Source organism: Centroberyx affinis, unplaced genomic scaffold (assembly GCF_046629955.1).
Source record: "Centroberyx affinis isolate AG114_WGS23_722 - 3 ecotype Tasmania unplaced genomic scaffold, CSIRO-AGI_Caff_v1 ptg002105l_1, whole genome shotgun sequence".
In the NCBI taxonomy this organism is placed as follows: Eukaryota; Metazoa; Chordata; class Actinopteri; order Beryciformes; family Berycidae; genus Centroberyx; species Centroberyx affinis.
This window is the reverse complement of record NW_027280430.1, coordinates 95,802-113,069: the sequence shown is the minus strand read 5'-3', so window position 1 is coordinate 113,069 and position 17,268 is coordinate 95,802. Positions and strand designations below refer to the sequence as shown.

The 17,268-nt window shown below is 41.2% G+C and overlaps 1 protein-coding gene across 3 annotated transcripts in view; it reads right to left on the bottom strand.

Annotated features, from left to right (window-relative positions):
- Positions 1-17,268, bottom strand: part of rnf111 (ring finger protein 111) — a 32,743-nt gene that overhangs the window by 12,677 nt on the left and 2,798 nt on the right. For all 3 annotated transcript variants that reach the window (XM_071531644.1, XM_071531646.1, XM_071531645.1), the window contains exons 2-4: positions 15,672-16,634; positions 12,276-12,408; positions 1,640-1,794 (exon numbers count right to left, since the gene is read on the bottom strand). In XM_071531644.1, coding sequence (XP_071387745.1) covers positions 1,640-1,794; positions 12,276-12,408; positions 15,672-16,551 — 1,168 coding nt within the window. In that variant the 5' untranslated portion in view covers positions 16,552-16,634. The remainder of the gene's footprint in view (positions 1-1,639; positions 1,795-12,275; positions 12,409-15,671; positions 16,635-17,268) is intronic.

Below are 17,268 nucleotides of genomic sequence, written 5' to 3'. Positions count from 1 at the left end.
TTTGCATAAGAAAATGTCCCCTATAGCTTCTGTATAATAATAATAATCAGTTCAATGTTTCCAGTACAACTATAGATGAAGGTCACACTCATCTTCCAATCAATCAGTTTGATGTTATTGTATTTCATTCCTTCATGCATATTTTATTGGGATGTGTTGATTGCATCTTACTTTCTGCGGGTTCGCAGAGATTAATAATTGTGGGTGTAATTATTTCAGTAAAACAGGATAATTGTTTGGACTGGACATGGAGATGATGTGCAAAAAGCCTACTGCCTTCACATAATATTCTCACGCTAATTTCACATGTCTGGCAGTCAGAGTCAAAGTGTATGGACAGCTGCTTAATCTGCAACAGCTGATTTGTGTGCAGGAATTGGCCTGTGAACAGTCTAAGTTGAAAGAATAACAGGGGAAACAACAAGTCTGTACGCAAAAAGACATTCCAAGCATTTTAACAGTCCTAGCTAGGACCTGACTGTAGTTATTACAATTTGGTTATAACTTTGTGAACAAATAATAAATTTAACTTGGAAAATCGAAATTGAGGTTAGACTATAACATTTGGGGAGGACCATTGCTCCATCTAAGATGATATTTTGACATTTAATTAATCATATTGACCAAATAATTATCTTGTCACTCAGTCATCAGTCATTGCTCCACTTGTCCACTGAAATATAATTGTGGGAAGCTCTGGAGGCAAATTGTATTAGATGCAGGGAGTTTGCCATATCTTAGCCAGTGGGGAACTGATTGTCGTTGATAAGGTTTTTGAAATTAATTACAATTTAAAATGAAATTTAACAAGAGGCACATATTAAACATAACTAGTTATGCTAATTAGGCCATTAATTAAGCTAATTAATTATTTAATTAGTAAATATTTCTATGTCAACGTACTTGCCTTCACATAACACATGGGCAGTATTAATATGAACTCTGTTTCTTAAAGCATTAAGGAGTTGAAGAAGCTTCAAGAAAATTAGCTTTTCCTCATTAATATGGAAATTTATGCAGCAAGGAGCTCCAAAATCTAATCAGATCATCTGCTCTATAGGGGGAATCTGTAGTGTAAGTATGATGTTTCTATCATGTATTTTTCTTTGGTTATCGTGTTCACAGTAATGTGTCTACACACAGACAGACACACAGACGACATAATGTCCCGCCAAAACTGCCCAATGCTTATTGCTGAACATTTAACTAAACTAAGTCTATGGTTGAGTTCCTGTATGGTGTCGCACATACATTTCATCTTCCAGCATGAAAATACCCAGACATGATATCCATTGCACTTTTGTGTGCCTTTTTTTGCACAATTTAAACCTTATTTGTCTTGGTCATGTTTTGAATCTTTTTCTTAAACATTTTGTAAATAAAATCCCATTGAAATACATTTTTTACCTATAGGCCAGCCACTACCGGGCTCTGTAGCTGGCCTATAAAGTTACTACCACAGGCAATTCAGAGACGAACAGTTCAACAAGGACCTGAAGAAAATCCTCAGCACATGTAGTTAAATAAAAAAGATAACAAAAATAAAAGATTATAGCTGGAAGAAGGATTGGCATGACCTTAAACAGGGAGACAGTTAAACATAACTTAGATAAAGGACTTCTCCTAGGTTTAATCTTACCATCCTCATCGACAGTGAGGTCCACCACCTCCCCCGCATTCTGGCGCAGTGGCTGGATGACAGTGGACAGCCGGTGGCGTCCGCGAGGCTCCTGGAGCCGGTTCTGGGAGCAACTAGTGGCCCAGATCCTGCCAAGACCCCCCACTGAGCGAGACCTGTGGACATACAGACATACAAACCATTATTGTCTTTTGCAGTAGGGGATCTATTTCCTCATTGGTCTGTGACTAGAGGCTGCTGGTGGAGAAACTAGGAGAAAAGGCAAGGAAGGGCAATTGTGTTGTGAGTATTTAGACCTGGTCTTACAACACAGCGAGCACAGTAACACACTTGTGAAGTCTCTAAAAACCAAGACAGTTGAAACTTGGACTGAGTGTGTGACGATGAGGTCTGTGACTGACCTTAACCTTTTGTGGTGGAAAAAATATTCAAATGCAAAGCAATACTTACTCTCAGCCCAATGATGAAAATCCTGCAATTAACTATTTTAGGCGTTTATTTCCACATTATGCAATATCAGCAGGTTCCTCCAACATATCTTAAAACCAGTGTGACTGGATGACAAGAGTGTTCAGTGTGTGGGATACAACATTCTGTGTGGGACTAAATGCAAACACCAATGAATCTGACAATTCATTAACGACTGTCATTAACGAATACCTACAAAGCAATTGTGTTTTCTAGTTTCTTCTTAAGACAAATTAAGTCTAATTTTCACTGTGCCAGTGGGAAATGTGTAAAATATCATTCACAGCTGAACAACTGCAGATCTTAAATTGATTTCAAAATCACTAAGTCTTTCATGTTGAAGCTGAAAGGATCCTGCAACAACAGCATGATCTTCCAAGGGGCAGCCATGCAGATGCATGGTACATCCTACGATAGAACCTGCTCAATGCAGCATGCGTTTTTATGCTGGTAAAACCCATTGTTTGACCATGACTCAGCTGGCTGTTGCAGAATTACACCTGTGACCTACCAGTAACCTAAGATTTTCATAGCTTTGATTAATTAAGGATTAGGCTAACTTGTAAATACTAATAGTACTGTAAATACCATTATTTATCACAGTTTCATGTATTAGTGCAGGGTTCTAAAGTGCGACCATTTTATGACCAAATGTGACCAAACTTGAAATTGTGCAACCTGGAAATTACATTTGGCCCCACTGGCACACCTACATTTAATTGTCTTAGTGTGACCCCATGGCGGCAGGATGACCCCTCTCCTATTTTCTGTTCTGTTGTAGCCAATCAAATGTTGGCTTGTCTTTGTTTACCCCAGAACTCTTCTTTTAAGTGGTTTAGATCAAACCCTCTGAGGCTTTCTTTCATAAGAAACAATATTTTCCTCAAGCGCTGACTGCCAAAAGCATAGCATAGCTGATAACTGGATTATTTTATGTTAAATTAATTTTGTTTAGATTTTTTGTTTTACAGGTACCAATTCTATCTCCATACTTGGTTTTAGTGCTGTGCCACAGCATGGCTTGATGCTCTGTTTATCTTATCGGCAAATAATGAAAAAAATTAAACCTAAAGAACAATAAAGCAACAGTAAACTTGGGATTCTTAATTAGGTGTAAATGTATGTGAAAATGCTTTACATTTTATTTTTGTGCCGCAATTGATCATATAATTAATAAGTGGCAAAAAAGCGCTGATGTTCTGCAGTGGTCTTCACTGCTTTTTCTGTAAAGTGAGCACCAAATCAGCCTCACTTTGGGAGCTGCTGGGAAACATGGCTGGAATGTAAATAAGATCCAGCTGACATGATGGCACAGCAGCTAACTCAAAGACACATACACACAAACACATTCACACACAAAATCACAAAAATACCAGATATACTGTTGTTGCAAAGAGGAAAATACAGCAAAACAACTAAGAATGGTTTCTGTAATTGAGTTAAGCTTCTTGTTGATCAAATCAAATTAATAATCCCCTGTCAGAGCTGTAAAAAAATGACCAAATAGTAGTGTGGACATCCTTTCATGTACATAACTCACAATTGCATTAAAGCTATGATTTAAACATATGTTACATCTATGAACAATCTGCTTTTACAGAAACTATGGTTAGCTTGTTCTCTCAGAGCTGCTATCATTGAGCTCTGCATCCAATACCACCCCACCCCCCTCCATTTAGATCTTTCCATTCTTTCCTTCCCCTTCCTCCTACATCTCTCTCGGATATTCTGTACTTCTCTCACCCTGCCTTCAACCCTCCCTCCTTTCCTCCTTTTAATTTTCTCTCTCAAAGGCTCCTGTCGCTCTCTGAGACCAGAGTGAGAGGCCAGGGAATAGCTGCATTTCCCCTCACGGTGCCGTAAAGCAAGATGAGTGGAGGGAGGAGGGATGAGGGATGAACCCGGGGGAACGGAGACAAGAGACTGTTTGGGTGCCGTAAAGCAGGATGCCATGGAGCAATGTGGCTAGGGGATAGCACCAGTGTTCCCAGAGAGCTTTTAAAAAGAGAGACAGGAGTTAACCACAGCTTGATCATAACCATGGAGCTTATTATAGACTAGTTCAGTGATTAAAGGCCCATTCCATTGAAAAATGAATTGTTCCACCTCTCTGAAGCATTTGGGCTATACATTGGCATGAATAAATATTGAAAATCAGGGTTTGTGATATTTTAAATACAAACTGCATGACCAAAACTTCGACTTGCTCCTCCTGGTTTCAAAATCAGCTTAGAATGCTTAGAGTGAAATTCTTGACGTATTTTACGTCAACAATTATGGTAAATGTCATTGGTTGCATTTTTAGTCCTGCCTTTCCTGGTCCCAGCAAACACACCACCCTCGTGCTCACTGTGTGGGAGTGTAACTGCATTCACTGACTACATTATGAATTTAACAATCCATGGTGTTCGGCAAGTTTGTTAGGTTGACATCTGATGCCATTCCTTCAGTCAACTCAAATAAGAAACTATCTGCAAGAAGCCACCGCTGTCTATTAGGTAATGTTAGCTTTCATATGCTAGCATGAACAAAGCCCAGTTTCTAAAAAGGACCACAATCAATAATCATCAATAATCAACCATCATCTCACCTTATTCATTTACAATGGCCTAAAGACGTTTTAAGAAACTAGGATTTGTTTAAGCTTGATAACTCATAAGCTAATCGCTGGTGGTAAGCTGACCCTCGGCTAATGGCTAATGCTAGCTCTACTGTACACTGGATTTACTCCACCACTGTTGGTCGGGTTGGAGGAGAATTGTGAGGAAGCACAGTCAGGTTGGCCTCCATCTGGCCTGCCAGACCCAGGAGAGAGTTGAGGGATCCCCAACCCGGACATTGCGGTGGCTTGTTAGCATTAGCAACATGCTATAGACTGCGCAGAGAGTGAGTGAGAATCCACAGGCCAACAGCTGGCCAAGGAGGGCTCCTTTTACTGTAGTATGGGTTGGTCTTTGTATTATTTTTAGCATGGCACACTGGCTGCATGTCGTCTTAGAGTCATTTAATAATAAAGTGTGAAGAAAATGAGAAAGTGTGACAAAGTGTAAATGGTAAAGCAGTAGATGAATTGTCAGATGGAAAATTAATAGTAAAAGACATTAGTAAACAGAATAACAAGAAGTTAAATTCAATGCCTTTTTGAAATGCGAATTTAAATACTCCCTTTATATCCACATAAAAATGTTCAGGATCTTGCCAATAATCAATGAAGCCAGAGTGGGAGGACACATGGGTTGAATGACTGCAAGATTATATGGATATAAGGGCAAATGCACTCATATGAATAGTAATGAGTTGTAAATAGTATAGTCTGGTTAAATTATAGATCTATTCTGCATTAAGCAGAATGCTTAATTAGGCTTGCAAGAGTTTGCCTTTGATCACATTCCTGACATGTGCTTCAACTCAGGAAATGCCATTCTCACTGCTGCTTGTGATAAGGGGGATTCCCATTAGCTCATACTGCGGTCCATCCAATTTCCTGTCGGACACGCTGCACAACAAAGTAAATGGAATAGAGGAGGAGGAAGCCTATTAACTTCCCTACTTCACGGGTTAGCAAATGCACACTCATGCCCACATGCATGCATATACACCCACACTTGTGAGAACACACAAACACACAGCTATGAGGGTGGTATGAAGAGGAGGGACATGGGGGTTGTGTTGGGGTCTAATTGGCCCAGGCTCCTCAGCGCTGGGCTGATCCCAGGGAGCAGGACTGCCCACTAGGGAGGGGTTCCTAATTACCCACAAGTAGACCTGGGATTATTTTGTAAATATCTGTTTACCACCATGGCCCCCTGAGGGGGTTAGCTGAGAGGAAAACAGTACATAGTAAACATGAACACTATGGGAATGGGTGGCTTGGCAAAGCTGAGGTTCTGCCACCCCCATGTGATGTGAGCCAAATACCTGAGGGCTCAGGGGAGGCTGAGGGCTGAGCACTGTGGTAATGTGGGGTGAACTGCTGGGACCAAAGCTATGGACAGCAAAGGCTGGGAGTTGGGGAGTTGGAGGGGAGGAGTTAATACAATGCAGGAACTGCACTGCGTAAAAGTGGTAAACAGGTTTAGGCATCTGGCTTTACACTTAAGTATGAATTAAGTCTTCACAATATAGACAAAAAATCCCATTGCTATTATTTGGATTATTAATGCAAATGGAATTTGCAATTTAAATTTCAACATGATAACATCAGAGTCAACATGTCATACTTCCTTGCAACAAGGCCAAAAGCACACATTTGGCAATCAAGTACGACAGATCATGAGTTGAAATTTATTTTTTAATTTTAAGCGTATTTGTGGTAACAAACTGGAGGCCTCAAAACATCCACTGAACACTACAGCTGTCTCATTTTGCAATTGGCTTCCTTCTTCTCTTGAAGCACTACAGGCCACAATCTCCTCTGCTCTGGTTCAACAATGCCTCTGATAATTGGCTTCAGATTGGTCAACAACTAAACATCTGATGCCCCTGGTAAAAGTGCATAGACCCTGTGAACCACGACACCCCAACAGAAATGTACATGTCTAACAGGGTTGTTTAATTTATTGCACGTAAAAGGAACTGCCACTTAAGAAATTAGACTTCTGTGGTTCAGATGTTGCATGTTAGTCATTTATTTATCAATTTATTTTTTGTTATTTTATTATTTGTGTAGCGCTAATATGAATTTGGTAAAACCATTTTTTTATTATTAGACTGTATTAAACAGTATTGCACAGTAATGAATATACTGAATATGTGGCATAATCATTCAACTATAAGTATCATTGCAATTAGAATGCAATATCATTCTGCATTTGATAAGTTTCGTAAAGGACAATTCCAGTGTGACAGGAGTTACCCCTTACTGTTTTATATCACTTTGCAAAAAGCAATTGTCAGCTTCTCATTCATAGTAATGGTTTACCTTTACCGACTGAATTAGAAGTGTCTGGAGTTGTTTGACTCACAAGACTCATCTGGCTTGGAGGTTACCTTTCTCCTACACAGGAGAAAGGCACAAAGCTAAAACAAGGCTAAAGTGTGCTGATGTCTGTCTGATGTGTGACTACAAGGCTCCTAACATCAATGCGGTGATCAGCAAGCTAATAGTACATAAACATAAAATATAGCCCAAAAGAAAATGTTTGAGAATACATGAATCTAGTAATTAGGGATGCAGATAACAAGTAGCCTAATTTAGTAAGCAATTTCTCTAACCGAATACTATTTGATTACTCTGGTGCGTGGGGTTTTAGTGAGTGAATGAGAGCACCAATGGCTGAGAGGACGACTCCGTGCTAGCAACAGTAGGATGATTTACTTTTAGGAGGTTACACATAAAACTTGTTCCACCTGCATTTTAAAACTATAACACATAATTTGCACTTCACAGTGTCATTGGACTGTGTGAAATGACTCCATGATTGACTGCGTGGGTTTCTTTGCATCGTGTGCATGGTTAGTAGACAAACTAATGCTAGACTAGCTAACGTAGACGGCAATGATAGACATGACAGCCAGAGGTGCAGAAAGACTCTGGCCAAGCTTTGCTGGGTGAGTTTAGTTGTTTAATAAAGCCCTTGTGCATTCAAGAGGTGTAGCGTCACTTATTTTGTACAGTTTTAACACATAAGAATAATACATTTATGAAAATTATCTATTTGCTATTCATTTGCATTATCCAGGTTTTAAATTTCAAATGGGTAACCAAGTACACAAATAATTGTTTACATCCCTACTAGCAATATATTCTGTAGAAGGCTAGATATGTAGACTGTCATTAGACTTGTTCAAAGTAAATGCGGGAAGGTAGACACCCGTTTTATCTGCCAATCAAATGGGAGAGGCCTGGTATTTTGGATGGGAAATGTCAAGCAATGCAGGCGCCTTCACCAGCCAGTATGTTTTCAGCCTTCTCAAACACAGACACAATGTCAGTATACTATGCATGGGTGGGGATCTAAGCTGAAACCCAAACAACATAAATCTGAGTTGTAGTTACAGAAAACTTTAATTTCTGTGCTAATGGCTGTTAAAAAGTTTAGTTACCCCAAAAAGGCTGGGCCATGGTGTATGTGTGTGTGTGTATGCTGTGCCTATACTGACATAAGACACACAAGCACGCACAAATTAGACCCACGGCGCTGTAAACAAAGCTTTCATTGCTCATCCTGCTGACCTTTGACTCCCCACCCTCCCACCCTCCCACTCCCCAGCTACCCATCCCCCCTCTAGGAGAGGCACATCTCTACATTCTCCAGCGAGCCAGGACATCTTTGAAAGTCAGAAAAGCAAGCAGATAAGACAAGCACCATTCCAAGCTTGGCGTAGTGCTCTATCACTTCCTGGAAATATTTTCAAATATTACGGCTAATATAAATGAGGGAAAGAGGAGGAGGGAGAGATACTGTGGTGGGAGAGATACAAAACGGGAGAGATAAAGGTAAACAGAGAGACAGAGACAGAGGTCTAGGGATTGAGCTGCATAATAGCCTACATGAAGAAAAAGAAGGATATTGAGAGGAAGTCTTATTAAGAGAATGGAAATAAGATTCTCAGATGGGCTGAGGAAAATGGAGTGGGCTGCAGAGAATGACGGTGAGAACGATTCTTACGTAAATGTATTTCTATCACACTAAATATTTAGCACTTCTCCTGAGAAAGAGAGCGTCTTGTTCCATTTCTTAGGTCATTCACTCATCTATCCCCCTTTATGCTTTGAAAGGCCAGAACAGACAAGCCTGTTCAACTTATCCTGTTCAACCAAGTCCTGGAATCTGAACGCAACTAAAGAGACAACAGCCAGGGAAGAAAATTTCTTCACCAACCTGAACAGAAACCAGCAGCAGTTATTTTGTGCATTACTGACTTACTACACTAACACTTGAAATATGTGGGTTTAATATGCGAGTGGCACATGACAAAACAAGCTTCCAACCTCTGTGAATTAACTAGTTTGCCCCGACCACCCAAGCTGCCCATCCATGAGACAAACTCAGATGAATTAATTTAGAGTCAGGCGAGCAGCTGGCTTTGTGTGTGGCGTTTCTAGAGAGAGTTAAGGGACAGGGGCAGTGAAAGGACTCAGAGAAGGCCTGTTTTGGTGAGACGTGGCTTCACTGCTATAAACAACCAGGCATGCAGCTCCACTATGCCTGCATTCTCTGGGCGATGTAAGTAGAGCTATGGAACCCATGAGCAAAGCAAATCCACTGGAGCGCTACACTCAGCCCCCCCACCTGCTCTCCCATCATCAAACACAGGGTCACATCGTGAACATTAGCAATCAGCAACCTCCTCTTACTCCTTTTACTACTCCCCTTCATATTGGCTACAATTATATGCACAAGTACAGACGGAATATTTCTGTTCACCTGTAGTGTCTCACCCACAGATAAAATGGTGTGCCAGCAAAAAGCATGACAAGCTGTGGCCACCAGCTCCCCTCTTTAACAGTGGGTTACTTCCAATACAGGGGAAAGCAATGATAATCCCAATAGTAATAATGTGTACTGCTTGCCACCATGTTTTTTTGTTGATATCAAAATGTACCTATAACCCTGTGCAAGTCTGTGTTTTAAAGTGAAAGGAGTACGATAATTACAAGCCACAGTAACCTTTTTAATATCGGAGTAAGCCAAGCATCTCAACTGGGGTGCTCATAATCTAAGAATGAGCCTAAACGTGTTATTCTAACCGAGTTATGCCATTTAAATGCGTCAAAAAACCCTTAAGGTTAAGAACATCATTCTCCATGCATGTGAACATCCCTTCTCATCTGCATCTCGTCTCCTCTCATCTTTATGACCATGGAAACAGACTGTTCATTTTCTTGAAAACTTAGTGCTATTAGTCCTCTCCCACTATCAAGAAAATAAACACCTCTACACCCCCAAGCCCTGGATTCCACACACGTACGCTCACACTCACAATTTAAGGATGAGTGACACTAATAGTCACAGCTAGAGAGAGCGAGTACCATTGACTAACATCAAATTTCACATAGAGCATTCCAGCCTGGGAAAAGCAGCCATCAGTAGTACAGCTTCGACTTACTGTTTTAGAGAACAAAAAGATAAATAAATGACTAGCCTAGCAAACAACACACAAAACAAAGCAAAACCAATATGATTTAGCAGTACTGGGAGAAGAAGGGGCTCTCATGCCACATGACCGGTCATGCAAGAGATACTGAGAGACTGCAAGAAGCTTCACCTCAGCCCCAGGCTCCAGCAGACCTGTTTACTCACTGGGGGAAATGGCTCTGGACAATACAATACTGGGTAGAGTGGAGGCCAAATTTCCCCTTCAGTTTTTCTAGTGTGTTCCCACCGGACTACTCTGTAACAAATGCACTTGAACATGTTTGTCTCAACTGCTGTGATATACTGAATAGTGCCAACGTATTTGTTGGATTATAATACTCCCAATAGCAGATACAGTGCATCAAATTAAGGTATTTCTGCAGTTGCTCTGTCAGATCCTGAGGTGAGGGCAATGGTTGCAAAACAGACAAGACAGCGACCCTTTTCATGACGGGACCAAAGCAGGCTGAAATCCTACCAGAACAGCGACAAGACATCACAAACACAGAGAAATTAATTTGGGTTGACAAAGTGACTTTGCTAGCAGGAGAGAAATTCATAGTCCTTGCTATATTTGGTAGCTGAGAGTGGGATAATCAAATCAAGCTGGTGGAAATGATTGCACCAAGCCACCTCCAATAATAATTGGGGTGGAGGAGCTGACAGGAGACAGGAGACAAAGGAAGAGTGTTGAGAACATGAAGGAGTACCAATAGTCCGACAGTAAACATCACTGATTGGTCGCAATGGTTATTTGACATTATTGAATCATCAATTAGTATTCCCTGATGTTGATTCTTTGTCTAAGATAATCAAGCCTACTTCCGCTCTCACTTTTCATTTACATTTTGAAAAAGGCTGAAGCACACAGCAGTTCTGAGGATGACAAGCCATCAACACAAAGACTTAAAGTATAGCAAGTGTGAGAATGTAACATAGTAACATGCACATTGTGCACCATTGACCTACAGCAGCACAACAAGTTTACTCCAGGTGTATGAAGCAAGTTAGTATAAAAAAATAGGACTTCTGGTCAGAATTTTTCATATAAAACCCATTCTGATGAATCAGAGAATCTTTAGAATCAGAGCTCTGGAACTAAAAGTGACAAATTTTACGCTATTATTTGGATGGCAAAATGACCTTACTTGCGGCGTTATTTTGGCTATCTCTAGCTGGCTTGACGATTCTACTTTAGCGTTTGAAAAGAAAAGAGCAGAGCATCTTCACAGTAAGTAAAAATCTGTTACATTAGCACAGTGTTCTTCTTTCAGAACTTCTTTCAGAATGTAAAGGTTTATAGCGTTCTGATGCAACTTTCAAAACGCAATTGTTGGCTTCTCAATCACAGCGATGAATTACCTTTACCAACTAAATTAGAAGCCTCAGGAGTTTTCTACGCCGTTTGGAATTGGATGGGAGGGAATGAGCTCGAGAGATATGACAAAACAGATTTTAAAATATCCTTAATCGTGGTGCATTCATGTAAAATGGTCAGAATTAACATCAAATGGATGGAAAACATAAAAAATTTGCAAAAAATCCAATCACACTGGAATAGACCTTTAATCTTTTAAACACTGTAGAGCTCTCAACTAGAATTAGCACAGTGCTATCTTCAGCAAAGCGATAATGTAAGTTTCAGTTTCTATCACCAAAGGATATACACTTAATTAGGTATTTGGGCAGCCACATATTGTCTAATGTTTTGGCTCTACAATTTTATTAGCCTACTTCACACAGGAAATGACACAGTGACTATGAGGTTATCATATAGACTGTCAACTGTGATTGCATACCTTCCTATAATGTTTCTTTCTTTTTGTTTGTGTATTATGTGCTACTCTGTCCCTCTATACAATGACAACCACTGCTGCCTGCCTGCCTGTCTGTCTGTCTGCTATCTGTCCATCCGTCCATCCAAACACGCAGATGTAAATTGTATTCAGTTTCATTCCATTAGCATTACCTTAGCTTAGATCAACAAAATCCTTTTGTTTTCAACATAGCCCCGATCCATACATCCTGAGAGTCAGTGACAACATCAAACAGTCTTTCAATGCTTGCTGACAAGTCAAGGTGCCTACCTGAAGCCATCTCCTACAGTGACGATCTCCACCTCACTGTCTGTGGAGGTGACGTTGATCTCCTCACTGGCGGGGACAGGGGGAGCTGGAGCTGGAGTCGCCTCAATCACCACCACATCCTCATCCAGAGCACCTGAAGATGCCAGAAGAATTCAATGTTATACTTATACATCACATACAAGCAGAAAACATTCTAAAACAGTTTTTAATCAACAGAGAATACATACTTGGAATGAAAACCCTTAACTTGCATCCTTTACGATCTTTTTTGTGTTCCATAAGCACCAACACACATGATAAATGACAAACATAATAGATATAAAAGTGTGTGCATGTTGTCATACATATTTATTCACACACACACACACACACACATAGTACAAGTAAGATGTACTCCCCTCTTGTCCTGCTTTCATTTTCCAATCTGACTCAAAAAGCCTCTCCCCTCAATGGTTTCGTCTTAAACCAAGCAAGTTGTGGAAGTAGATAGTGTTTCTCCAATATCATCATGCAGGCTAACAGTCTAAGCACTGGGCCTAGGAGAAATGTAGGTCAGCAAATCCTGCTCCACACTGTTTGCAGTGGGATTGGCTTTTTTTCAGCACCATTACCAAATCTGCCCTGTGATTGGTCCCCTATGGTACAGCTCTCACTCTAGCCCCGCCTGGCCTTGATGTCAAGAGAGGGCCCTCGGGTGTGTTCAATAAGCCTGAACGTTTTCAAATGTTGCAATCAGAAGGGAAAGAGGAGGCTAGTTATTTTCTCACCAACAACCATAAAAAAGAAATTTCTTCTAATCATGGATCTCATTTCTCAGTGTAAATGACAGATTTGCTGACTCATGCATCTGCTGTACGAGTCAAGGTTTCAACCTCTATTTCACATTCTTAAGCCTCCCATGTAAATCTCATGCCAAATGTTCATGGCAGATAGCAGATGTCATCTAAATAATCTAAATAATTGTCATCTTAACCAAGAACAGACACAGTTCGGATACATTAATTCAGCGTTAACGATTGGGTAAATGAGTAGTCAATGTACCCCACACTTGTTTATCAATTTAGAACAACATATGCACAGTTTTCACTTTGGCTGAAATGAAGGTGGAAATCTCATGCTTTACAGCTGGCAAGAGCTGCTCAAAAATGCTTTTGATAAAATAATTGCTACATTAGTCATGCGACTGAATAACAAACAAGTTTAGCTGTGCAACTATTACGCTATAATGGTGTAACAGGTTGTGTGTTTGTGTGCAGTTACAAGTGACTTGCCATGCTCCTGAACTCCATAATTCCCCAGAGTGATTTCTATTCTAATGGTCTCCTGAGAGCTGCTGCTTAGCACCCTCTCCAAGCCTACCTGACACTCTGGTGAGCCTTCATGCTGTTACACAAACAAAAACACCTTAAGAACTGGTAGAGAACTTGAAAAAACATGTGCAGTGTTGCATAAGGTGACCAACAGATACTAAATTACATATTATAAACAGAATTATAGAACAAGTATTTAACCAAAATGTCAAAGGTCCTGAGTGACCACTTTTTAAAGTTCAATCTAGGTGGCAACTTGATCAGGTACTAAGTGGCTATGTGATTTGTTTGAGACTGAACACGTGTATATAATCTTTTTTATATCTGCTATTGATGACAACCCAGGTGATGTGAGCATAAGAAAACTCATTCTGCATTCAAGGCTCAACGTGAATTTGAATATGAGATGTGCCCATCTTAATAAATGCCCATCTTAAAAAAAAAATTAGCCTAATAAATGTTAAAACATTGAGTTCAATCTCCTGTTGATCTCAAGTCAGTGGTGCAAAATGAGTCTTAACAAATGTAAACAGTTCATGCTCCAACTCTGGCCAATTAGAAGGCTGTTGCCTCTTCCCTCTCTGTTGTAAACAAAAGTCTTGTTTTCCCTCCGAGACCCGTTGTTTCCATGCGAAGGCTGCAGCATAGAGCTCAAGAGTGTCTGAGTTTTCTCAACCCACCTGCCTCCCATGACACAGGCACAACAACAGCCTTTCCCCTGAACCCCTCTATCCCTCCTTAGGGCCACACTAGCAGAAATACTGGTATGGCAACATGGCTGCATGAAGAAGACAGAACTGTGGCAGAGGTGAGCCTTATCCAAGCATAGAAGTAAACATTCAGTCCTCTTGTGAATGCTGCACCATTTCAGCTTTCAGGAAACAGAAGGTGGTTAACATATGCACACTGGGCTTGTGCCACTTCCCTGAGGATGGGAGAAGCAAGCTAGGGTGCAGATTTGAGGAAACCTGCTGTTTGACCAGGTAGAGGGCTGTGGTTTCCACTACAGCCTGCTAGGTGTGGGTCCCTGAAAAGTGGAGGGGAGCTGTAGACATTTATCTACCAGCAAGCCCATCAGCAGTGCCTTCACACTAATGATCCTCATGGACCCACACCTGCCCAACCCATTCCAAACCCCAACAACGTAACATATACAGAAAATATTCCTGTTTTTCATGTTGTCACCTGGTGTAGTGTTTGGTTGGGATAAAAACTGCAGACTCGTGGGCCTCCATGGCACATGGTTGCCTATCCTTGCACAAAAGGATGATCGGGTTGATTTACACCAGATTTGCCCATCCCAACAATGAGTTCACCAGTCCCGATCCAAAGCTTGGTTGGGACTGACAGGACCAACAACAAATTTACATGAAATAATTTGTATTTGATTTGATCAATGGATTAAAAAATCGGAGGCTTTTACGGTGGAGGTGGTCTCAATGTTTTCTAGGGTATGGGGGAGTTAATGATAGCACCTGAACTGTTAACAAACATAGCTTGCAGCATAAAGTACAGTACAGCAAAGTACTGACTAAAAACCCAGAAATAAGTTTTGCCCTCATGTGACATGATGGAAATTCATTTGCATATAACATTGGAGTTGTGAGAAAAATCACTGCTCAGATGAAGTTACAGTTAACCTTTCACAATAATACAACTTACTGTATACTTCCTTTTATTAATTGAATATTGCTAAATAAGGATAAGATTTGATTTGTAGAAAAAGGTTTTGACTACACCAAGACAAAGTTTGATAGCACTCAAGTATAGAGGAGTGAAGTGTGTCAACCAGACTGAGTGACCTTTATTTGGCTGTTGGTGACCACGCTGTGGTAAAAAGGTGTCTTCTAAAAGATAGCATTTTGGCATGAGCATTCCCTGTTGTTTTACAATGCCCTCAACCATACAATATAGCCTACATAAATCATATCTCATGCTGTGAAAGAAAATCTCTTCGATAGAATAGAGATTTAAGAGTGCTCTATATGTGAGGCACCATTTTCCCCTTGGCAGGCACGTCACTCTGGATAATATCGTCAGCTAAATGCCTAACACGTAAAATATAGAATAAAGGCTTGTAATTTACCTGTGGCTACAGCAGCACTGTTGGGCTGGCTGCTGGTGCTGCTGACATCTACATATAGCTCATCTTCTGCTTCTGTAGAGGAGGGGGAGGACGACTCGCTGCTCAGCTCCTCACTGGAGCTACTGGTGCTGTGGAGCAGCGCGTACTTCCTACGTGCAATCACTTCACGTTTCTTCCTCTGGAGAAGCAGTCGCTCCTTTTGCTTCTGAGTCCGCGGTGCCCCTCCAGGTGCCGTTTTCACAAAGCGTTTCCTATGCAGAGGCCGCCGACTGCTCAGACATGGCCGCTTCAGCAGCACTGGCTCAGCCTCTGACCGCACCCACTTATGCGAGCGACTGCCCCGAGTTCGACCCAGAACGGGGCGCAGCCCGACGCCAGTCCCCCCTTCCGTTGCCAGGGCAGGGGCCTTGTGATGGCCCCCTGTTGCTCCAGCTTCCCCCTCGTCCTCTGAGCTGAGAGTGTCCGAGTCCCCGAATCGCAGGCTGGAGGAAGGGGAGGAAGCGCAGTCACTGAAAGAGGACTCGTGATTGTGTTCATCCTCACTGGGGTGCTCTAAGAGTTCTACCCTGGGTCGCTGAGGGGCCAGTGAACTCTCACTGATGTGGCCCTCCTTCAGGGAGCAGTCCGAAGGCCCTGCCTGTTGGCTCTTGCGTTTTTTGCGCCCAGGGAGGCTCCTTTCTGAGTCTCTGTGTGTCCCTGTGTCCCTCAGGGACCGATGCCTGGACTCGGCACACAGCGTTGCAAATTCACTACCTGCCTTGCCAATCACCTCCATGTTATCAGGGAAGCTCTTGGCTGCCTCCATGGGCTCTGGGTTGACCAGTGGCTCCTTCAGATGGTCCTGTCTGCCTGGGGCCTCAGATGGCACCTCACTCTTCATGGTGGCAGTTCCGTCCTCACAGAACAAACACCAAGTACACTCGCATCAGTTCCTAGGCATCTATCAGTGGCATCTCACTAAACCTAAAGTAGGGTGGAGTGGGGTAGAAGAAAAAAAAGAAAGGAAAAGAGTTACACCTCAGGTGCACAAACCACAACATCATGCATGAAAGGAAATGAGTGACAGATTATTTTGTCACTGGCAGGGTTCAGCTAGTCAAATTTTCAAGATATTTTAGTTGTTAACACAGTAGATTTTTGTTTGCAATTGGTTCCACTAATAAAATGTCAGTACATCATTTTACTAAGTTGTTTTGGATTTTATTCAATGACTGTGGTCGACAGTTTGATGACAATTGTTGACCTGCTAACTGCAATCACCAACTTTGTACAGTTTTTATTTGCCTGGTCTATGTTCATGTAGGCTACTGAAACTATGAAACTAGAATATGTTTTCAAACTTAGTGTAATCTCTTCTGAAATTGTTCTCTTCTGAAACGGATTACTCTTCCATCATTTCACAACTTTGATGGTAATAAAATCACTCACTTTGTGAAACAAATATTAAGTATAAGTTATGAATGTTTACATCCACATTCAATATTATTTCTGTCATATTATAAAAATGATCAGCACTTTTCAAAACAGTTACAAAGCACTTTACAAAGACTAAAGAAAACTGATAAAATCGACAGCAATAGCAATAAAAGCAAGGTAA